General features: G+C 35.3%; 2 protein-coding genes across 5 annotated transcripts; both read left to right on the plus strand.

Moving 5' to 3' along the window:
- Window positions 1–802: 802 nt before the first annotated feature.
- On the plus strand, window positions 803–13,368 carry LOC120083332 (mediator of RNA polymerase II transcription subunit 16). Of its 3 annotated transcripts, XM_039039046.1 has the most exons (18): window positions 803–1,301; window positions 1,566–1,634; window positions 2,010–2,098; window positions 2,992–3,104; window positions 3,404–3,505; window positions 4,037–4,124; window positions 4,550–5,146; window positions 5,508–6,126; window positions 6,509–6,588; window positions 6,712–6,794; window positions 8,256–8,492; window positions 8,946–9,117; window positions 9,487–10,007; window positions 10,251–10,427; window positions 11,012–11,389; window positions 11,782–11,970; window positions 12,069–12,230; window positions 12,963–13,368. In XM_039039046.1, the coding sequence occupies exons 1-16, from the start codon at window positions 1,057–1,059 to the stop codon at window positions 11,926–11,928; spliced, it is 3,717 nt and encodes a 1,238-aa protein (XP_038894974.1). In that variant the 5' UTR covers window positions 803–1,056; the 3' UTR covers window positions 11,929–11,970; window positions 12,069–12,230; window positions 12,963–13,368. The 3 variants fall into 3 exon arrangements, with proteins under 3 accessions (XP_038894974.1, XP_038894973.1, XP_038894976.1); XM_039039045.1 differs by having other exon boundaries at window positions 804–1,301; window positions 11,782–12,230; XM_039039048.1 differs by lacking the exons at window positions 803–1,301; window positions 1,566–1,634 and having other exon boundaries at window positions 4,042–4,124; window positions 11,782–12,230.
- A 926-nt stretch (window positions 13,369–14,294) lies between these two features.
- LOC120083091 (trafficking protein particle complex subunit 13) lies at window positions 14,295–21,108 on the plus strand. 2 transcript variants are annotated; one of them, XM_039038642.1, is made up of 12 exons: window positions 14,295–14,805; window positions 14,915–14,999; window positions 15,123–15,253; window positions 15,348–15,450; window positions 15,627–15,641; window positions 16,194–16,339; window positions 16,480–16,675; window positions 17,793–17,867; window positions 18,115–18,231; window positions 18,791–18,835; window positions 19,347–19,448; window positions 19,738–20,535. In XM_039038642.1, exons 1-12 carry the CDS (start codon window positions 14,522–14,524, stop codon window positions 19,759–19,761), a joined length of 1,323 nt encoding a protein of 440 aa, XP_038894570.1. In that variant the 5' UTR covers window positions 14,295–14,521; the 3' UTR covers window positions 19,762–20,535. The 2 variants fall into 2 exon arrangements, with proteins under 2 accessions (XP_038894570.1, XP_038894571.1); XM_039038643.1 differs by lacking the exon at window positions 19,738–20,535 and adding an exon at window positions 20,542–21,108 and having other exon boundaries at window positions 14,297–14,805.
- Window positions 21,109–24,283: the final 3,175 nt, after the last annotated feature.

Raw genomic sequence — 24,283 nt, forward strand, 5'->3', positions numbered from 1 at the left:
ACGTGCATGGGCGGCGCACTGGTGAAACTCAAGGCTGAGTGCACGGACAGGTTGACAGGGAGATTCGTCGAGGAAGGTGCACGACGGGGACAGTTCATCTCTACATCTAATCTAGTTTTTTTTTTTTTTTGTTTTCATAGCTATCTTTTATTCGCATAACTATCCTATATTTATCATTTATTTTTAAAACTACATTAGTTTTGAGCTTAATGGTTTTATTTAAAAAAAAAAAAAAAAATACTTAGATACATCTCCAACCATACATTTTTTGTCATCTATCCAAATGCTTAAATCACAAGTAGTTAAATGACAATTGTAGTGGGTGAATTGGAGAAATAAGCCAAAAGTCTTAGGAAAATAAATACAAAATAAAGTGGGTTTATCTAATCAGATCTAATACTAAATACTTATTAGAATTAGGAAAGAATCCTCTCATCCTTGCTCTAACTTGAAAATGTAAACTTCATTTCATTCTCTCTAAATACATTGCTATAACTCCGCATGAAGTATTTTAATTTGGGATATGAGATCTTAAACATGATTTAAGAATTTTTCAATTCTCCTCTATTTTATAATTTTCATCTCTACAACTTTTGCAGTCCTCTCCAAATTATAAAGTAATTTATTATTATTACCATTTATGTGAAGGTTAGATGCATTTTTAAAAGAATAATATTTTTATAATTTTTTCCTTCGTAATCGAAAGGTTTATTATTCTTTATTTTATATCATTAACTTGTCCTTAGAATTGACATTGAAAACGGAAGAGGCGAAGACGACGAAGGGTTAAGGAGCGTGAAGTGAAGCTGACTGTAACAAGGAATCGGCTGCTTCTTGTATATGCTCGGCCAACGCCAAACCCTAAGCACAAAGCAGAAAAAAACCCACTCACCAATTTTCTTTATTTATTTTAAGAAAAGCCAAATCCAAAGCCACCCACATTAACCCCACTACTCTCTCAACAGTGATACCTGTCATCCTCAATTGCGACTTTCCACCACTTGCATCCTCTCTCTCTCTCTCTTTCTATATAAATTAGGGTTCTCTTTCTTCTCAATGAGTCAAGTTTCCAACGCTACGGAAGGGGAGGAAGAACCCCTGGTTCATCCTTTGGAGCTTCCCAAAGGTTCCGACAAAACGGAAGTTGTGGCTGCTGAGGAGGAGCAGGTTATGGAAAAACCTGAAGATTCAATGGACGAGTACTTGGTCACCCCTGCTACTGTTTTTCGAATTAAGCTCAAGCAACCAAGATCCAATTTGCAGCACAAAATGAGTGTTCCTGAGCTCTGTCGCAATTTTAGGTTAGTTTTGCTTCTTGGGTTTTAATTTTTATATGCTTTTGATTTTCATGCTCAACGAATTGAGATAGGAGTTCATACAAGCTTGGAATTTTGTGATTATTGCTTTGAGGGATAATTTTGGATATGCAAATAGTTAAATGGTCGTGGCAAGTGGAGAATTGGGTGCAATTGCCCCCAATGACTAATACCTTAGTTCGGTAGTTTTATGCTTTAAGTTACTTCAGGGAGCTTCAATTTCAACTCTCTGCTGTTTTTTTTTCCCAGTGCTGTTGCTTGGTGTGGCAAGCTGAATGCTATTGCCTGTGCATCCGAGACATGTGCGAGAATTCCGAGGTTAGCTTTCGTTTATTTTTTGATCGTCTTTTGGATTAGTCATGTGGGTCTGTGGTTTCAAAGGAAGTTACGATGAAATAAATCGTATACCGTCTTGAGCTGTTTACATTTCTAGAAACCTTTTGCTCTGTATATGCCAAGAATTGAAGGAATTTAGTTGTACAATTAAAGTTCATCTTACGGCTACGCTTATTTATGTAAGAATGCCCTGCGAATCCATGGCAAATGATTTTTCCCCTTCTCTAGGCACGGTGTCTAATATAACTCCAATTAGAGAGCTCTAATGTTGTTATCCTTCGATGTAACCTTCTTTCTGATTTTTTCTTTGTAACATTTGTCTTCTAAATGATCATCATTGGTTTTATCTTTTTCTAGTTCCAATGCAAACCCACCATTTTGGATCCCCATTCACATTGTGATTCCAGAGCGACCGACAGAGTGTGCCGTGTTTAATGTCATTGCAGGTATGCTGTGTTATATACCTCAGCGTTCTATTACTCTTTAACTTTATGGTGATATTTTACTGGTGGATTCTTTGCAACCACCAAGCATGGAGATTTTAGTATGTCATTTTGTAAAGCTGGGGTACCTATAAGCCTAGAATTTTGGGTGTAACCACTGTTGAGTCGTTTTGGTTTTATTAGTATTCTTTTGCTTTGTTATCTTGCAGCTGTTAGTTTTATTTTTATTTCAGATCTTGAATTCTTTAATATATTTTTGCTACTTATTTGGGTAGGTAAGCAGTTAGCTTGGGCCTTCCTCTGTACATAAGACCTTTATTTTGTAAAGAGGATACTGTTTTTGATAAACTTCTCTTGGCTTTGGCTGTTTACACCGAATTTTAAGCCACCATGGGTTGGACTAGTGGTCAAGGCCATGTAAATGATAAAGAGCTTAGTGGGAATGATTCAAGCCAGTGGCCACTTATGCAGGATTTAATATCCTATGAGTTACCTTGGCAACTAAATTTAGTAGGCCTACGTGGTTCCCCTTGAGAATAGGCAAGGTGCGCAAGTTGACTCAGAGACTTGTAGATATAAAAAATCCTAAAGTTTTACCATCCGATACGATGATCATCTGTAATCTTTTTATTGTAAATTCTTGATAATTATTCTCTACATTTTCTTGCCCTTGTATTGGTTTGTCATATCAGAATTGGTGACTATTTATGTAGTTGAACGAGTAAAGAACTTGGGAGAAAGTTGAGTTTATTTTGGATAGACGAGGTATTAGTAGAGCACCATTGTTTCAAAAGGGAAAAAAAAATGAGGATATAATTTTTTTCATGATTTGTCCTCAGATGCATTTTATTTTCCTCGTTTGAAATTTTCAGTAAAATGTATTTCACAATCTGCAGATTCTCCACGCGATTCTGTCCAATTTATTGAATGGTCCCCAACTTCCTGTCCACGTGCTCTGCTAATAGCTAATTTCCATGGGAGGACAACTATTTGGACTCAACCTTCTCGGGTAAGCTCAAATCATATATTCCCTTGAAAAATGTAATGGTTATGTTTTTTTTCTCTTTCAGAATCAAGATCTCATAATAATGGGTGTTTTAATCAAGGGTTCATGTCACGAGCTTTGCCTATTAGTGGTCTTGCACGTGCTCTTAGACTATATATGAGCATATATCTTTTCTTGTTTTAATTTGCAAGGGTTCATGTGACGAGCTTTGCCTATTAGTAGTCTTGCACGTGCTCTTAGACTATATATGAGCATACATCTTTTCTTGTTTTAATTTGCTTTACCGTTCTATTTTCATCCAGGGTCCAGCTAACCTTGTTCGTGATGCTAGCTGCTGGCAGCTTGAGCATGAATGGCGACAGGATATTGCAGTTGTTACAAAGTGGCTGTCAGGGTTGTCTGCAGTATGTTATTGTCTATTATACGTAGTTTTAATGGTGCATTTAGTTTCTGAGTTATGTTAAGTTTTTTGCTTGCAATTATTATTATTATTTTTTAGCATCTTCATTAAATTCTTATATGAAGGAAGATGGTTGAAGTGTAAGGCCAATATCTGGTATGGTAATTTTAAGATATGATTGTTTCTTCATATCTTTTACTTAATTCTATAGTTACTATAAGATTTAAACTTAAGATCTGTATTAACATCCTTTTTAGATTTATAGTTTCTAATTTTACTTTTTAGCAATTATAAATGTTACTCAAGTACACAAACTAAAGCATAATGGTAGGACCTGAAGTTTCATTGGGGTTTTCAATGATTTGTTGGAGCTTCTCTATCATGTTAAATATTTACATACGTTTATATGCATTGTTTTTTTAATTAATTATGCCATTACCTTGATTCCCTCTTTTAGGCCATATACTTGTCTTCTTTTTCATTTAGGTAACTAGGGTTTTATTTAATCATGTTTTTAATATGTTTAAAATATCAGTATAGGTGGCTTTCGTCAAAATCCAACTCATCAAACTCCAAGCCAAATTTTGAGGAAAAATTTCTGCCACAGCAGTCACAAACGTCAGGTTATTCCAAATTTTAAATCTTTTTCACACGAGTTAATTTTGCATGTATCTGATTCTACAGATTTGTAGTTCAGGATCAAGTATTAACTTCATTGTTGACTATAAAATTGTGTAAATGTATTTATTTTTCCAATGTTCCTAAATGTTCACCTTGAATTAGCCCAACGATCAAAAGGGAAAAACTGCAAATCCAAGTTTCTTTGAGTTAGTGAGTTCAAATCATGGTGCCACTTACCCTGGACATTAAATGTCCTCCATGTTTTTTTATAACAAATATTGTACATTTTGGTGTTTGTCTTCTGGGGACTACTAAGGCATGTGTGTCCTTACTTGTACACCATGTTTTTTTCTTTCTAAAAAAGATATATATCCAGAATTTTTCAAATATTATTTAGAAATGTCTAATGCAGCAATTTGTGTTTCAGCTAGGTGGCCAAATTTTCTTTGCGTTTGTTCAGTTTTCTCTTCAGGCTCTGTTCAACTTCATTGGTCCCAGTGGCCTCCTAGTCAAAATAGCTCACCACCAAAATGGTTCTGCACAAGCAAAGGACTTTTGGGTGCTGGACCAAGTGGGATCATGGCTGCTGATGCCATCATAACAGATAGTGGTGCCATGCATGTAGCAGGAGTTCCAATTGTAAATCCATCCACTGTTGTTGTTTGGGAGGTTACTCCTGGCCCTGGAAATGGGTTTCAAGCCACTCCGAAGACAAACACAAGCAATGGGGTCCCTGCTCCACTCAGTCCTCCTAATTGGTCTGGTTTTGCCCCATTGGCTGCATATCTGTTTAGCTGGCAAGAATTTTTATTATCTGAGTTAAAGCAAGGAAAAAAGCAGACTGATCAAGATGTCAATGATACTATTCCACTTCATTGTTCACCAGTTTCTAATTTTTCTGCATATGTGTCCCCTGAGGCTGCAGCTCAATCTGCCACAACTACAACATGGGGTTCTGGTGTTACCGCTGTTGCCTTTGACCCAACTCGGGGTGGCTCTGTTATAGCTATTGTTATAGTTGAGGGTAATTATCTGTACAATGAATTTCAATTTAGCCTCTCATTCCTATCCTAACTTTACTGCTTTTTATGGTTAGTGAAAGGAACTAGTTCACTAGGTGGGAGGGTGAACGTATAGAAATAGATGCATCTTTTATGATTTATAGGGGATTGCTGATGTGGCTTGAGATCTTAATTTAACAATACCTTCCTATGGGTTTTCAACTTCAAACGTTTCTTTTTGCAGTTGCCTGCCTCTTTTTTCCCTTCCTCCTGGTTGCTGCAAGTTTTTTGTTGTTGTTTTTGTTTTTTTCTTTGTCCACCCCATCCCCTCCCCCCCGCCTTGTTATATATCTCAGTCTGATGATGGTCTAATTACTCATGCAGGACAGTACATGTCTCCTTATGATCCAGATGAAGGTCCTTCAATTTCTGGGTGGAGAGTGCAACGTTGGGAATCTTCACTTCAACCTGTTGTTCTCCATCAAATTTTTGGAAATCCCACTGCCAGCTTTGGTGGTCAGGCACCCATGCAAACGGTTTGGTTATCTAAAGTGGACACGAGCATTTCACCAACTAGTGATTTTAAATCTAATCAATCAACAGTTTCGGGAGCAAACTCTGATCTACGGAAGTTGTCTGGGGCTTATATTGATAAGGCAAAAAGAGTTTGTTTTGATCCATTTGATCTTCCCAGTGATGTCAGAACACTTGCTCGAATAGTGTATTCTGCTCATGGTGGTGAGATAGCTGTTGCTTTTCTATGTGGTGGGGTGCATATTTTCTCTGGTCCAAACTTCGCTCCTGTCGAGAACTACCAGATCAATGTTGGACCAGCCATTGCTGCCCCTGCTTTTTCTTCCACTAGCTGCTGTTCTGCATCTGTTTGGCATGATGTAAATAAGGACTGCACCATGTTGAAGATCATTCGTGTTCTTCCTCCTGCAGCTCCTAGCAATCAGCTGAAGGCAAACTCTTCAACTTGGGAGCGTGCAATTGCTGAAAGGTGTATTGATGGGGCCATTCTTTGGCATTTCTTGTATTCTAATGAAAATCTTATATGCTACTTCCTAGCTGAAGTGTTGGATGATTTGTCTGTCTATGTCATGTGTTGAATCACCAATAAATCCAAAAGCTTAAGCGGATGAGTTTAATAAATTACTATTATTATATCAATACTTTTAACACCCTCTCACTTGTGGACTTAAAATTTGTAAAAGACCAAACAAATGAAAATCAATATTAATTGGAGCGCTGAAACATAGGGCTTTGATACTATGTGAAATCACCAATTAACCCAAAAGTTTAAGCTAACGGATTATGGTAAATTTATTTATACCAATACTTTTAAACACCATGGTTATTCTGAATATTTCTTGTTTGTGTAGGTTTTGGTGGAGCCTTCTCGTTGGTGTTGATTGGTGGGATGCTGTTGGCTGTACACAGAGTGCTGCTGAAGATGGCATTGGTATGAATGAATGAGTTTGTGTCATTGTCACTACAGAAATGACAGTGCAAGTGAGAAGTCAAGTTTTGTCTAAATAACATGACAGTTTTTAAGCATATCTAATTGACAAATATGTCATTTCAGTTTCTCCAAATAGCGTCATAGCAGTCTTGGATGCTGATTTTCATTCACTTCCTTCTAGCCAACACAGGCAGCAGTATGGTCCTGTAAGTTCTCCATTGTTTTGGTATCACCAACCATAGTAGTTTGAATCTATTCAAACTGTTTTTTACATTCAACTAACCAGATCTCAGAGTGCATGTTGTTTATTGCTTTTCATTTGCGTTTCTGGAGCTTCTCATTCCTTGGTTTAAGCTTCCTTATGAATCCATTAATTGTCTTTCTTACTTCCATCTGATTGGAGGTTTGTACTGTGTTGACTTCATTTTCTGGCTTATTCTGGTATCCATTATCACAGAAATTGTGGGATAATTTACATCAAATAAGAAACTTCAAGATCAAATTTGTTTTATGTTGTGGTGCTTGGTGTTCCTTAGTTATGGCATCAAATATAATTTTTGTCCTCTTGATTGAAAATTGTTTTCATAAAGTTTGTCGGCCACGTGATTTGGTGTTTTACTATGGAGGAATGCTATGGAAAAAAAAACTATTGCAAACAGGCTCTCTCCCCCTAGTTTGTGTAGCCCTTCATTTGTTATTTTTCATTGTGAGAACATTGTTCATAAAAGTTCAGATTAAAGTGAATGATTATGCTGGTAATTCGGTTTTTTGCGAACCCTTGGCTGAAGTGGTTTCCGTAGGAGAAGTTTCCTTGGCCTTTTAGCTTGACCATGATAATAGGATCACCATGAAAGGGGGCCTGGTGTGCTTGCTGAAGTTTCTGGTCAATAAAAAATGCTTCTTTGGAATTCTTTGAACTTATAGCTCTTCAGCTTCCCTTTCTCTCAAAGCCGTGGTGCTAGTAATTGGCTTCTTAAAAAACCAGGGTTCTTCTCAGCGAAATCTTTTTGTTCCTTTCTTTCACAAGGACCTCAAGTTGTCCAGTCGGCTTTCTCTAAAGTTTTGTGGAAGTCATCCATTCTTCAGAAATATAAGGTGTTTATATGGGCTCTCTGTTTAGGTGGGGTGGATTTTATTGGAAATGTGCAACAAAGGTCTCTGTGTTTGTTCCTACAACTTGTGCTGTATATGAGGTTTTTAGACCAAACCAAGACCACGTGGTTCCTTTCTTCCCAGCAGCTTAAGATCTATGGTGCAAACTTGTTCAATAATCTTATTCCTGTGCTCAGAAATGTGAGAGAATGACTTCTCTTAGACCCGGTCTTAGCTCAACGATAAAAGCCAAAGTTTTGTGTATAGCTTCTCGAAGTTTCTTCAATGTTACTACCTTCAAGAACATTGATGAATGGTGGGATGATATTGTGTTTGTTTCTTCTTGTTGATGTCTTAGGTTCTATATGTCTCTGTGGAGATCTCATTTGCATAGCCATTTTTACTATTTCATCATTAAATGGAATTGTTTTTTTTTTCCTCTTCAAAAATATTTACTGCGACCTTCTTCTCATCCTTGGAGTGCTGGTTAATCATGTTGTAGAGAATCGTGACTTGTTTCTTAACTGCCTATGCGCTTCTTTTCATTCTTTTTCTTTGTCTTGTCCACAATACAGAGCTTGGACAGGATAAAATGCAGATTGTTGGAAGGCACTAATGCCCAAGAAGTCAGGGCAATGGTTTTAGATATGCAAGCAAGGTTGTTGCTGGATATGTTGGGTAAAGGAATTGAATCTGCTTTAATAAATCCATCTGCTTTACTATCTGAGCCATGGCATGCATCCGGTGAAACATTATCCGGCATTGATCCTGAAGCAATGGCTGTAGAACCAGCACTGATTCCCAGCATTCAGGTTCGATCAGTCTAGCTTCAAAATAGAAACTTCTTCTGATGTTGATTAAGGGACAAAAGGAGAAACTAATTCTAATTGATAAAAAAAAAAACTAAATCTAATCCTAGTTAACTAAGGAAACTAATCCTAACCCTACTCAATTAAGAATTTGATCAAGACATCCAAATTTACCCAAGTCCTGAATCATCACGTCCTTTATATATTTACTACAGTAAAGGAACTAGAGTGTTGATGCATTTATAGGAACTTATGAAGTGCTTTTGTCTTTCATCACGATGGCTTGGTTATATGGCCTCCAAATATACCTAGCCACTTTTAAGCTGATAAGAGTGGCCATGGCTTTCCAATGCCAATTGAACTGTGGGCAAGGGCATGAGATAACTGTCCTCTCTTTTACTTTTAAGCTCACTCATCTTCTCTTTCACTTATTTTGAGGATTACAAAGTGATGCAGGCTTACGTTGATGCTGTGCTTGATCTTGCTTCACATTTTATTACACGTTTGCGACGTTATGCTAGTTTCTGCCGCACTTTGGCAAGTCATGCTGTTACAGCAGGAACTGGTAGCAACCGTAATATGGTGGCCAGTCCTACTCAGAGTTCTGCATCTCCTGCAACAAGCCAGGGTGAGTTCACTCTGTTGTCTTATCAATAAATTGTTGAAAAAGAGATTTCTTTGTTTATTTTCCCATATTGAAAATTTTTTTTCAAATTTTGGACAGTTTCTTGTTTGTTCAGTTATTTTTTGCTTTTTGTTCATTTATTTTTCATTCCTTAAATTTTTATCTTTTATTTTTTAAAAACAGTTTTGTTTAATTATGAATAAATTTTATTTTATTTATTAATTAGCAGCTTTAAGATGACTTATTTCCTTTGAACTTGCGGAGTTGATGCTTAGACAACTCCTTGGTTGCTTCACTTAAAAATGGAGGCATGAACACGTCCAGGTTAATCTAGATTGCATGTGATTTTAAATTTTTATTGCATGTTTCTAGGTGCTCAAAGCGGTACAACGAGTACTACAGGAAGCACCCAGATGCAAGCTTGGGTGCAAGGTGCAATTGCCAAGATTAGTAGCACAACTGATGGAGTAACCAGTTCAACACCAAACCCCATTAGCGGTTCATCTACCTTTATGCCAATAAGCATAAACACTGGAACTTTTCCTGGAACCCCAGCCGTTCGGCTTATTGGGGACTGCCATTTCTTACACAGATTATGCCAACTTTTGCTCTTCTGTTTTTTCTTTCGCCGAACACAGCTTCCCCGTTATATTGGTAATTCACAAAGAAATGCTGATGCAAACATCCAGAAACCTCAACCTGCTGTTCCTGGGAAAGTGGAGGAGATCAACTCCATTTCTGTCAAGCCGGTGCAAAATATAGTTAAGCCTGATGAAAGTCAAATAGCTCGAGCTGGTCAGCTTGTAACTGGAGCTAAAGGTGCTGAAGAAGGGCTTGCTGGTAGGTCAAGAATTGGTACAGGAAATGCCGGTCAAGGATATACTTCTGAGGAGGTGGAATAAGTTGCTTATTTCCAATTTTTGTTACAATTTATTCCTTTCCTCTGTTTTAGGCCGCTTGGGATAATTCCCAGTTTACCGAGCTATATAGTTGGTATTTACTATTTTGTGGTATAGGCAGTTGGGTGAATTCTTTTTATTTGCAAGGGTAGATCCTATTTGACATGAAATTTATTAGGCGATTTCATAATTTTATTATAAAAGAAGGCTTAAACTGCTTTAATTTTTACTCCGCAGGTGAAAGTTCTTTTCCTCATACTTATCGATCTCTGCCGTCGTACTGCTAGTCTTCCACATCCATTACCTGTTTCCCAGGTGGGGAGTAGTAATATCCAAGTGCGTCTGCATTACATTGACGGCAACTATACTGTATTACCTGAAGTTGTAGAAGCATCCCTTGGTCCACATATGCAGGTATATAATATTTGTTGCTTTCATGGATAGGAAGTTTGTATCATATTTTCTCCATATAATGTTTGTTGGCCATCACTCAAGGAATTGATCATTATTATCCCATTATCTCGAACTGCTAAATGCTAAGCTAATAATACATGATGAAGTATTACTGTATTATAACAGAAGTAGCTTATTTAGTTCTTTCACTTAATCGCTCCCCTTGAGATGATCAGAGAGGCCATATTGGTATTTGAAAATAACATCTAACATTGATGGTAGTAGGGCATAGGTCTAACATTGAAGATTGACCTAACATCTACTCTTGGAGGTTTTTTTTTTTTTTTTTTTGGGGCGGGGGGGGGGGGGGGGTGGGGGTGGGGTGGGTTAAACATTGCAACTCCTACAGTTGACATTTTGACATTTACCTGTCGAGCTAATTTTTCTTTCATATGTGCCGATTGGAGGATTTTTTTTGTTGGGGCAACCTTTTGCAGATATTGTGCTCGTTTTTCTTTGTTCCTCCGTTTTCTGCTTTGTTTCTTGACCACCCCCCCCAGAGCATAAATAAATAAATTTCTACCTCTAACGGATTGGCTGCACAGAATATGCCCCGGCCTAGAGGTGCGGATGCTGCTGGTCTGTTGCTAAGGGAATTAGAACTCCACCCTCCAGCTGAAGAATGGCACAGGCGGAATATGTATGGTGGGCCTTGGTCTGATGTAGATGATTTGGGTCCCACAGATGATAATTCTAAGCTCAGTAATTCATCAGACCCACTTGATCTCAACTCATTGGAAAATTGCAATGTTTATTATGGAGCTAATGGTTTGTGGCCTAGGAAGCGCAGGATGTCTGAAAGAGATGCTGCTTTTGGCTTGAATACGTCCATTGGCCTTGGAGCATTCCTAGGTATAATGGGATCTCGTAGAGATGTTGTGACTGCTGTCTGGAAGACTGGTCTTGAAGGGGTTTGGTATAAGGTCTGATATTGTAGTTCCCTTGTCATTTTTCACATATTATATAAATGATTCCAGTACATAGACATTGTTTCACAAGTATTGAGACTTGAGAGACATTGATAGGTTGAAGACGATACAAATTACATTCCAAAATCTCACTACATATTTGGGACAGTAACATGCACACAACTTGTGTCTAATAGATTAAAATTTTATTCAACTTTAGGAAGCAGATGGCAATGAGTTATTTTGCAATAATATCAGTTTAGTGCAATCTGTTTCTAGATTTAATTGGCCTCATGTTGATAGTGTATTACTTACCATAAATTTAGAGGGATCTGACTGCTACAGAATATCTGTTGCTATTCTTTGTGTTGTTTTCATTGTGAATCTTGTGACTTTATGATTTGCAGTGCATGAGATGTTTGAGGCAGACATCAGCCTTTGCTTCACCTGGTGCTACTAATGATACTACTCAAAATGAGAGGGAAACTTGGTGGATTAGCCGATGGGCTTATGGATGCCCAATGTGTGGTGGAACATGGGTTCGAGTTGTATAATTATGCAGTGCCATATACAACCCTGGCTTCAACAATAGGGTGGTAATGTCACTTTAATCCAGTGATATTTGCCATGTCATTTATGATATTGCAGACTTTCATCTACCGTCTGACCAAATTTTCAAAATCCTTTCCTCAAGGCTGAACTAAGGCTCAAGTTCATGCAATCAAATTGCTTCATATGATAAAGTACGGTTACACTAGGGGTAGTATTACATGAGGTAGGGCATACAGTAACACAAGTTAGAGGATGGACTCCATCTTTACCTTATTTGGCACTGCATGTGCCTGCCCACCATAAGGTATGTTATACTCGATCTTCTATTACCTGAATTTGTTAATTTGGAATTTACCTTTTCTGGAACTTTCCAATTTCCACCTTTTATTGAAATTAGCCTCCAGGGAGTTGGGGACTACTTTCTTCCAACTCTTCATGCTGCCTCTCGAAGGAAGATAACAGAAAGAATTGCTGAGTAGAAATTAATAATCCGATGAATAAACAGTTTCTTATACCCCCCAAAAAAATGAAATTAATAATCCGAAAGTAGCTTGTTATTAATAGATGTCAAAGAGACAGAGGGAGCCGCATTAACTGAAGTCCTGATTATTTTGATCTGAGTAGCTGTGATATATGCCCTCCTTTAATTGAAAACGTGCTATAAGTTCTAAAATATTTCGAGTAGCAGATTGAAAATGAATGATTATGGCTCGCGTTTTTGTTTAGTAGGTTATGAGATGAAATATGGAAGCCTGTTTCCTTCATGCTCTAGTTTTCAAACTAACTTTTGATGTAAATAAATGAAATAGTTTTAAGTGTCATCTTCCACGTATGTTTTATGCCTGTGGACACACAAATTAGAAATGTGCGTGACTTACCCTTTCCTTTGTTTTGTCCAGTCAATCTACGATTTTATGATTATTAAGAAATGATTAGCTGCAGAAGATGCACCTACAGTTTTTTGCTTTTTTGTTTTCCACCCTTTATTTTGTACTAATATATCTTCAACCTTTTTTGTACGTCTTTGAAATTACAGGGTGGAGTTCCTCTTGCGTGAGGAGCTTGACGAGTGCCATTATCTTGTTCATAAAAAGGCACATTACAGTGACCAATAACGAGAAGGATGTCCAGCTTATAAGGCAAGCAAAGATTTTTCTCTTCCCCTTGGAAAATATCTACCGATGATTCATTGCCATCAAAATGGGGAGGTGAGGGCAGCGGAGCGTGTAGCTGAGGCATAGTTTTTTTAGTTTTGTACATAGTAGCCATTGATGTTTCATAGATTTGAGCATGGAGATAGATGATGGAAGCCCGAAGGCTTCATTAGGTTGCAGTTGTACAATTGATAATCATGCACCACCTAGATGACAGTGGTTTGCATGACTTGTTTAAAAATGGATACTCCACAAAAATTATATTTAATAGAAATTATTTGAACAGAACAGAAGGTCTCCATTTACTAGCTACCCTCTAGTATGCATGCTTTTGGTTGAAAGGGAAGAATGCAGTAAGTAGAAACTCAAAATGGAAGATGGGTGAGTATTCATGTTTCATTGTAGGGAAGTGAATAATTTTATAGTTCTTTGAAATTGTTAGAGGGACATCGATATCCAATTGAAAAAAGTTTGTGAGGTGGAATCTGATGAGAATTTGTGATACCTTGGGCAGATACAAGGTTTGTCGGTAGGAATTAAAAAGTAAAGGTCAATTATTACTTAATTGCTATGATAATTATTTTATACTCATATATGTACTCTTATAAAAATATGGTTTTTGTTTTTCCCTTTGTTCTCATCTGATGAGGAATGCATCATCTTTGTGCATCTTTTCTCGCCACTCACATAATAAAGTATTAAATTATTTTTTTATTGTCATATGATAAATTATTATTGAACAATTTGATAGGAGGTACAAAGATAGGTATTGTCTCTCAGATGTATCTAAATATTTTTTCTCCTTTTAATTTTTTTTTTTTTTTTTTTTTTTTTTTTCGTAAAATGTGTGCTTTTTATAATTCTACTCAATCAGAATAAAAGAAGAAGCCATAATTCTACTCTTGATAAGATATTTTCCTCTGTTGCACTAAGAAAGAAAAAGTAACATATATATTATATAGTGTTTTTGGAAAATCTGATTCAACCGCCCTATTTAGGTAATTCTCGAATCTACTGGTACTCAAAAATAAAATAAAATAAAATAAAAATAAAAAATAATAATTCTAAATAAAAAGTGTACGTACATCTGTCTAATTATTGAGACATTTCAAATTACTAGTAAAAGTTAAAATTGAAAATTTTAGAAGACTGAAGATCAAATTGAAAATTACACGTGATTCATATATAGTTAAGAGGAAAAGATGATTTTAAGGACAAGGAGAAAAAAAAGGTTGAGGATTCAACTCAACTGTCGATCGATACGATGAATCGACCAGTGGCCATCGATTATCCGACAGTTGCATAAGGAGTCCGACATGTCGTCCTGTTTGATTCGTTTCAACTTCATTGTATTACAGAGTTATTGCGCTGGGATTTCTACCATCTTCAGCTACTTCCCGTTCCTCTTTGAGATTCTGTGTTCAAACAGAGAACGAGCAAGATGAGCGGTGCTCAGGGATCGCACTCCCTGGCCTTCAGGGTGATGAGGCTTTGTAGGCCATCATTTCAAGTTGATCCCCCTCTCCGCCTCGATCCGGTCGATTTAGTCGCCGGCGAGGACATCTTGGACGATCCTGTGGCTGCTTACCAGCTCCCTCGCCTCCTTGAAGCTCAGTTGTCCGACGATTCCGACTCCGATCTTAGCTACAGTTCCAGATTCGTTCTTCATGACTCCTCTGATGCTATGGGCCTCACTGGCCTCCTCGTACTTCCTCAAGCTTTTGGGTTTTTCTCTATTTCTCTCTTTCTTTCTGCTTCCTTCTCTGGATGAATTGATCTATTTGCATCTTTCTTTTGTTAATTGTTGGGCGTATGTATGGTGGACATCTCCCAGGGCAATTTATTTGGGCGAGACTTTCTGTAGCTATATAAGTGTGAATAACAGCTCCAATTTTGAAGTCAGGGACGTTATAATCAAGGTCGGTTTTCCTTCCTTTTAGGCATTAGGAATGTTTTTCTTTCAATATTTGAGAATTTGAGTTTTGCTTTATCCACTCTGATTTGTAGTAGACCGGTAGTTCAATTTAGAGCTTTCTGTACAGGCAGAAATTCAAACGGAGAGGCAGAGAATCCTTCTTTTGGATTCATCAAAATCCCCTGTTGAAACTATTCGTGCTGGGGGCCGTTATGACTTCATTGTCGAACACGATGTGAAGGAACTCGGAGCTCATACGTAAGCTTCATATTAAATGTTGGCTACTATGCCTGCAAAGTGGTTTCTTTGTTGATTAAGTACTTATAAGTGATTCTTCATTTCGTTGTTATAGGCTGGTCTGCACTGCATTGTACAATGATGGTGATGGTGAGCGTAAATATCTACCACAGTTTTTCAAGTTCATGGTTGCAAATCCACTGTCGGTCAGAACAAAGGTAATATGCTCTTTGGATCCTACAATGTGTGACATACAACTACTCCTTACTAAAATGTGTGGCCTTTTTCTTTTCGCCTTTGGTGAATTTTATTGAAAGCTTTCAGTGGCTTTTGTTGCATAGTGTTCTGGGTTTATATCAAATATCTGATATTCTTCAAATTACTTCATCTGCAGGTCCGAGTAGTGAAGGTATGTTTTGCTGACTAAAAGCAGTCAACGTAAGTTTAGAATGTCCCATAAGTATTGTAGTTAAAGTATATCTATTGTTTTGATATCACAGTAAATGTTTGAATTCAATTATAGCATATTGTTTTACATCCTAAAAGTAATCCTTTTTATCTTGGTACTCTGAAAACTCTCTTTCTTTGTTCCTCTACATTCACGCTAAAAGAGATGGTAATTTTACGCCAATATTTGTTTCAGTTTGGGGCAGGTTTTTTGTATCATTTTTGTAATTTATTGCAGTTATGTGATTTTGTCAAGTAAGGATGAATTGTTTGCATATCTCATGTTGTTTATTAATTTTTCGTAGGGCAATTTGTGTAGATATAATGCAGTACTCTCAGCTCCTTCTCATTGTAGTTTTTTATGCTATGACTTTATAGTTATGCTAGATTCTAGATATTGATTGTATAAAGCATTAATGGTGGTGAATAACGCTACTGTATTTTGATTTCCAGTTGTCCTGTGTTCGAAAAATTCATTAAGAACTATCATATGATAGTTTTCTTTCTATCTCAGGATAGTACATTCTTAGAAGCTTGCATTGAAAATCATACAAAATCAAATCTATTTATGGACCAAGTTGACTTTGAGCCTTCTCCAAACTGGAGTGCAGTGATAATAAATGCTGACGAACATCACTCTGAACCTAAATCTACAACAAGGTATGGACCATATGTCAATTCACTGATATTAAATAATTGATTGTAGTGCTAATTCATGCCAAATTTGCGTTTCATGGTTAAGTATTTTGCTATTCATCTTTTCTCTCACAGTCAAGCGTATGTTAAATCTTGTGCTGCAGAGAGGTCTTCAAGCCTCCTGTATTGGTCAGATCAGGTGGAGGAATCCATAATTTTCTTTATCAATTGAAATTTTCAACGCACGGTCCTTCTCCGCTGAAAGTTGAGGGAAGTAATATTCTTGGTAAACTTCAGATAACATGGCGTACAAATATGGGTGAACCGGGACGACTGCAAACACAACAGATTTTGGGTTCTGTGAGTGTCTTAATATCATAGAATAGTTTAAAAAGAAATTCAATTATATGGAATTTTTTTGTTGATGATTTGGTTATTGGTAAGCAAACTCTCACGTGCTGCAGAGAACTTAGCTTGGCTTTATCAATTGATTTCTGCCAATGGAATGTTAAGTTTAAACTGTGTTTAAATCCTGGTATCCTTTCTCTGTTAGTTCTGGCAATGGTTTCCAATTGTGACGCGATTATTTTGCTTTGCAGTGTCTGAAATTTTACTGACGGCTGTTTATCACATGATATCAAGAATTTTTATTTCTCTAAAACCTTGCTTTGATCTTACACTTTTTTTACCCTGCGGTTCCTGTTGAATGCCTCAGATGAATCCCAATAGATGTTAATAGGATGATTGTTTACTTGGTCTTGTTAAAATTATATTTAGAACATAATTATGCGTAGGGTTCACTGGAATTTTTTCCTATAAAGAAAAAAATATTAGAACCTTTTAACTTTAATAAATTTTGAACTTTGTTATGCAGAAAAAAATGATATTGACATCATCTATTGGTTACATGTTATAGTTAGTGTGGATGTATGATATGTATTACCTTGAGTTGAGAAACTAAATTTTGCCATGGCTATTTAATATAATATGTACTAATTTATTGTGAAACTGCAATTAATAGTTTGTTTGATGACATTTTCTACTCGGATAATTATAGCTAGAGCTAGAGCTAATATGTGCTACAAACCCAAACTTTTAAAATAGATGTATTTTTATTAGATAAAAGGTCAAAGAAGACGAGACACTATTCGTTACTTAATATATTCCGTCCTGTTACTTTAATATATTCTGGAAGTATTGATGGAGATTACCACAATCTATTAGTTTAAACTTTTAGATTTAGTAATGATTTAACATGATATCAAAATTAGAGCGGGAGAAGATTGTGTGGTTGAATGTTCATGTTATTTCATCTCCATTGACGGGTTGGCTTTTGTGCTAATTCCTAAGTCGATAAGTGAAGAAGAGTGAGAGGGTGTTTAAGTTCTTTATAACCCATCAACGTTAAAGCCTTGGGTTGATTTGGCGGTTTATTAGCCCGATATTTCTCTCATTGGTCATTTATATTGTTTTGTAGCCCATTACTCGCAAGGAGCTTGAGTTGCATGTTGTTGAGATGCCAGATGTTATCAGATTGGAGAGGCCTTTTACGGTAATTTTTCTTTTGCTATTGTTTTCTTATGAAAAGTTCATCTAGAAAGTTAGATAAAATTAAATTTAGTCATTCTCCAGCAGAGGTTGATATCTATCTTTAATTCTCTCACCATTTTCCCAGAGATATTTTGCAAGATAAAATTAAATTAACTAGTCATTCTCCAGAAGAGGTTGAAATCCATCTTTAATTCTATTTCACCATTTTCCCAGAGATATTTTGCAATTGATTGATTTATTGTCTCCAGTTACATATGCGTCTCACAACACAGATTGAGAGGGAATTGGGCCCTTTTGAGGTTTGGATGTCACTAAACGGTTCAGATGAAGAAAAGGTTGTTATGGTTAATGGTCTACAGACAATGGTATGCTCGGTCATTCTGTCTTAATTATGGCATCCCATCCTTCTGTTTTTTTTTTTTTTTTTAATATCCGTAAGAGTTCAAATTAGCTTGCACGTATCTCGACTAATCTCATAGAACAACCCACTTGACCTTACAGCATTTGAGTGTCAAAGAAACTCACAGAATATTAAATCTTATATAGGTGGCCACCATAGATTAACTCATCACCTATTAGTCCTTCATCAAGAGATTGTTTTCTTATTTACCACTACACCAATCCATTATCATCCTTCTATTAAAATTCATCATTTCTGATAATTCGTATGTTAGAAGTTGGTGTATTTTCTTTTGTTGTGCTTAGGTCAATCCATTTGGCACGAACGCAAGTATTTTTTCTAGTTGAACTCGTGTTTAAAATATAGGAGCTTTCGCACTGCTCCAACACTGACTAATTAATTTGTTCCTTAATTCTGTGGCATGGCGAGGGATGACATGTTGGAAGGCTATCGAAACGAGAATTTCTTTATGCATCCATTTTGTAAATGCGTTTCTGATATTGTGTTTCTGAAATTTTCAACAGGTCATACCAAGAGTTGAGCCATATGGTTCCACAGATTTCCACCTGGTATGAATAACAAATTTATATGATGATTGTGATACGAGTTAGTCTAAAAGTGATTGCATTTTATTATTAACAAAAAATTTCATTTATTATACCATCCTATGCATGTGTATTGTTTAACCTTTTAATCATTGGAAACCAGAAGGGCTGAGATGTAGCCTTTTGAGCTTCTTGCACGGTTGGACCCTGTTTTGATGACGCTTAGTCGACACTCCCTTATATATTCTTCTATGAGCGTACTACTTTTTTTTGTTAAAAAAAAAATTGTTCCATTGCCATACAAGTTGCTGTTCTAGCCCTCTATTGTACATCACAATTAGGGATTATCTCTAATTAAAACATGCAACTCGTTTTTTTTTACTTTCCTCTTTTGGGACGAAGCAATTAAATACAAAAGACGCATTGAAATTGGTGTCCTTAGCGTAGAAAGGATTAAATCTCCATCATGTTAAAACTTTTTTTTTCCTGATAGAACACGTTGACACTATTTTGACTTCTGCCTTTGTACAACCAGAACCTCATTGCCATTAAACCCGGAGTTCAGAGAATCGCAGGCATTAAAGTCTTTGACACTAGGGAGAAGAAAGCCTATGACCACCCTTTGCCAGATCTGGAGGTTTAAAATCTCTTATTTATTTAAAAGCGTTCTCTTATTTATTCAAAAGCATCATTTTCATTGCCTTGCACGTGAATGCAAAATCTTGTCTGGGCACGGTTGCAGTTTCTATGTTAGGTGTCTCGCCTTCATGTTGAGAGATACCTGTTATGGTAAAATACACTGAATGAATTGGTTTAGATGTCAAATAGGAAGCATGGATGCTAAACGACTAGTGTCAGTGTTGGACATGTGTTAAAAATACATTATCTGGAGTGTTCTTTTTATTTCATTAACTTTGGACATGCAGAGGGGACACGTAGAGGATATGTAAGGGCACAGTTAGAACACGCGGGAACCTGTTGTTGGAAGAAAATAAGAAAGAGATTAAGAAGTGAAGGGTTTTTTCTTTTCGGCTCTAGGAATATTTACATCAACCGATGTAAACTGAATAAAGGAAATTCTTTGAAACTATATAAGAGGACATAGAACTTCTTTGAAACTATATACAGGAAATAGATAAACCTCAATGAAGTGCATGGGACTTGTAAGAATAATGTTTTGAGTTGCAAATTTTCCTTCAGGAAATTCTTTTTTGTTTTGTGGAACACATGAATTTCTTCTCTGGTTTGAAAGTATCATATCCTTAAAGAAATTTGTTATACTTTATGTTTAAATTTGCTTAAAATCTGATAGCAGAGGATAAAAAATGGTGTAAAACTTAAAAGTATAAAAAGTAATTTTCAATGATATAATTTACTGATCCTGTACTTGTTTAAATGTTCTTACTTCTCAGGAAATTACTTGCTCCATATTTCTGCTTCTTAGAGTGGATCTCTAAGATCGTTTGCATAATTTAGTGTTTGTGCCAGTACTATAATTTACATAATGTTCCAGAATGTTTTGTGTTTTCCACTGCTTGGATAGCTCATATATATGTAAAAATAGGAAAAAAGAGAGGTATGCTATTGGCTATTGCTGAGGTTTCAATACAATAGGTGGGATCATTGCTGGAAAGTTTTCCAGCCTAATTCATTTCCTCGTTTGATTGAGAAACACTATTTACATTTTGATCCTTCACTGCCAAATTCATGAAATCCATTTTTGGCTGCAGATTTATGTCGATTTGGAATGAACGTCTCAGCTCGATTGATTTGGTTTTCATAAGAGTTCACTTCCTGCATTGTTTAGAACAGAGATAAGTGAACATCCCATGATCTGTTTCCTGAAATTCAATAGCCTCATGGAACCAATGATCAAGCTCGATAATCGTCTGCAAGTGCATGCTCGATAGAGACACTCTTATTAGATGCTTATGTTACTCCATTCTCATTCTTTGGTGAATTATTGCAAAGATGGTTTTTCCAAAGGAATCAAATGGGGAGGAGCAATATAGATCCCTCCTTGATTTGGTTTTTTCAAATGGGAAAGAGGAACAGAAGAGGGATATGATGGTAACAATGTGTTGTTATAATGTAGACAAAAAACAGAAATGACCTTTCCTTCATAAAAAAAGAAATTTTTATTTAAAAAGAAAAAAGGTCAGAAATGACCTTTCCTTGTTATGAAGGGACGGATAATGCTTCATATAGCCGTACAGTGCCGTACCAATTGATTATTTGTTTTCTAGTCGTAAAAGCAATTCCTAATTTCACTAATTTGAGCACATGGATTCGTGTCTTCCAATGATTGATGATTATGAAAATTGACCGATAGGACTTAATTCCGTGGCATAGTTGTGATTGTTGGGTTGCAATCATCTCATTAAATGATTATCGTGTAATTTTATCCTTATTCCTTCATAACTGTTTTATTCTTGCTTTTGTTATTGTTTCTTCTGCTGTTAGCTTATTTATTATTACCAAAGTACTTTCAAGTGAGTATAGAAGCATGAAAACAACTTAAATTAAGAGAAATTATGCTTTTCATCTCTAAAGTTTGAAGTTGGTATCTAATATTTAGTCTTTGAGGTTTGAAATTGAACATTTCTCATTCTTAAAATATGAAAAAGAAAAAGAAAAAAAGAAGAATGTTTCACATGGTTGTGAACTTCATTTGATTGCTATATGATATAACACCAATATCAAGCTCAAGGTGAATGGTGTGGTAAGCATAATGTGGCTAACAACTCTTTATACAACTAAATGTAGGAGAAATAAATTAAAACTTATAATATGTAGGAGAAATAAATTAAAGCTTATAATAATACAATGTATTAGACAATTAGACTATGATTGCTAATTCAAATATGACATCATATTATATCAAATTTTTAGAATCAATTGATAATTTAAGATGATATTAGAGTTAGAAATTTATGTGTTTAAATTCTTGCACATATTGCTTTTATCCATTGGTTTAAATTTTTACATCAATTCGCACTTTCTAAGATATTCTAAATAAAAATATTCACTTTATTATCTAAAAGATCACCAAAAGTGATGGCCACGTCAAATAATTTCATGTGACTGAGGGGACCAATTTCCGGACATGGTATATGTACGCGTCACAATTGGAATGGACCGTAGTCTTATTTATTTATTATTTATTTTCAAATGACCGTAGTCTTATTTTCTCGTGCCATTCCCTTCGTTCCTTTACCCCTAACCGTAATGCGGACGTGGCCAGTTTATCACATTTTATTTATTTATTTTGAAGAAAAGATTATATTTTATTCAATTCATTTTTTTTACACTCAGGCCTCTCAAACCCATGGTTTCCCGCATCTTTGATTGATTTGACGTGGAAAAACAATACCAACTGTATTATTATAATATAGATGGTACATATTTAATATCTTCTCCATTAAATTAAAGAGGTATAATCTTAGTCAAATATCAATTTATACAGTAATGAATTAGACAACGTGAATCACATATTTTCTTTCAATACAATTAAAGGGTTTCCAAACCACAATATTTAATTATTAATATATAGTATAGGCAAGTTGAATTATGATTATTTCGAGGTGTGAATTACATAATTACTAGCATATAGAAATATATAGTATACAAAATTAATTAGATGTTTCTTAGATTGTACCTATCATCAGTTCGAAGCTGTTCAGTAAAAAATTGTCACATGACAACATTTTGTTTTTTCTTAAAAAAAAAGTGATTTTTAAAAAAAATGTTTTTTTTCTTAAGAAATATGGAATTAGATGCAGCCTAATCATTGCTCTAGTATCATATTATTTTTTTTTTTCATATCCTTTTAAATATGTTTAAAGAATAAATAAAGTTTCTTTTTATGCTTGTACTTTGGCTAATGAATGAGCTAAATAACGTTATGAATTTTGTTTTGTTTCTTCTTCTAATTTTTATTGGAAAATAGATTATTATAAAGTTCACTCACTGAAATTTATTTCTAACTATATTTTAAATAAGAATTTGAGTGGAGGAGTTTTTCTCTCAAGAAAAGAAAGCAAAAATGATGATTATTTAAATAGTTTTATAATAACATTGAATTTCAAGTACCAAGCTTTTTATGATGTCACTAAATCTAAAACCAGTGAAAGTTGAATGAATATGAAGCTAAAAATATCTAAAAGTATACTCATAAGTTACAAACGTTTAACTATCACAATATTTAAATTTCAAATATAACAAAAATTTATCAAAAGTATAGTTCAATTGACATAAAAAAATATGCTATCAACTCCCACATCGTAAGAAAAAGTGTAAAGAAATTGAAAAAGGAACATGTAGTCCAAATATAATTACATTACACACAGCATTTAGCCCTTTTTTTACATTTAGTCCAAATTTAAATTTAATCAATTTACTTATTTATTATAAAATTACTATTCATGGATTTTTTTTCTTAATTTAACTAATATGTTTTGAGGAATGAGAATCACTTAATTGAGTTGCCATTTTAGCATTAAAATCATGATATCAAAGTATTTTTTTTCTTTGAATTCCATTTGATATTTTTTGTCAACAAGAGCATAGCTCAACTGACATAATGGTTGTAAAAAAAAAAATGATCTAAAAGCCAACTAATAAATGACGTATATTTAAATACCACACTGCTTCAATGCCAAACGTGTAAAGATGTTATTTAAGTGTGAAGATGTTTGAATCCAATTACACAATCATTTAATTAATTAATTCCAATAAAAAAATCAAGAAGAAAAATCTTTAAGTGTTTGAGAATCTAAGGCCACACGGTTGAGTTGTAAGAATTGGTGAATTCCAAGTTTGGGGGAAAAGAATCAGAAGTTGGAATTTTAAGGTAAGGTAGTTGAGATGTTTAAAAATAAGTTCTTAGAAGGAAGTTTCATGAGATTGTACCTGGAATCTAAGTTATTCAAGCTAAAAGTGAAAATCTGAAATTTTGATTGGATGAACAAGCAGGCAGTTGCAATCCAGGCATAACCAAGCAAGATACCAACAAACATTAAGTATGGACAAGCCATTGTTGCATAGCGAAGCCACACATTTTGACACATAAGGGGTATCTTGTGTGAGCTGCCATACACACTATTTGGTCGCAAGGTAAAAATTTGGTTAAATGTGGTTATGCGTTAAATACAATATACTAAGGATATATCACATAGTAAAGGAAGGAAACAATGGTTTGAACTAGGGTTCAAGTTCAACATGCATTATTTTGAATAATAAAATAAGCTTGAGAGAAAGCTAAGGTATTAACCAAATACTTTTATTATTCTTACAGGGTAGACGCATATAGGGGAAGCCTACAATCCTTTAAGGAAGTAACCCAAAGTATTGCGAGTGACTAGTTTCAAAATATTTTCTAAGTGTTTTATTTATGAATGTTCAATGCATAGTTGCCCTTACTTCAATATTCAATGCATGCTTTTAGTAATGGAAATTGAGTTTAACACATGA

Source organism: Benincasa hispida, chromosome 8 (genome assembly GCF_009727055.1).
Source record: "Benincasa hispida cultivar B227 chromosome 8, ASM972705v1, whole genome shotgun sequence".
NCBI lineage: Eukaryota > Viridiplantae > Streptophyta > Magnoliopsida > Cucurbitales > Cucurbitaceae > Benincasa > Benincasa hispida.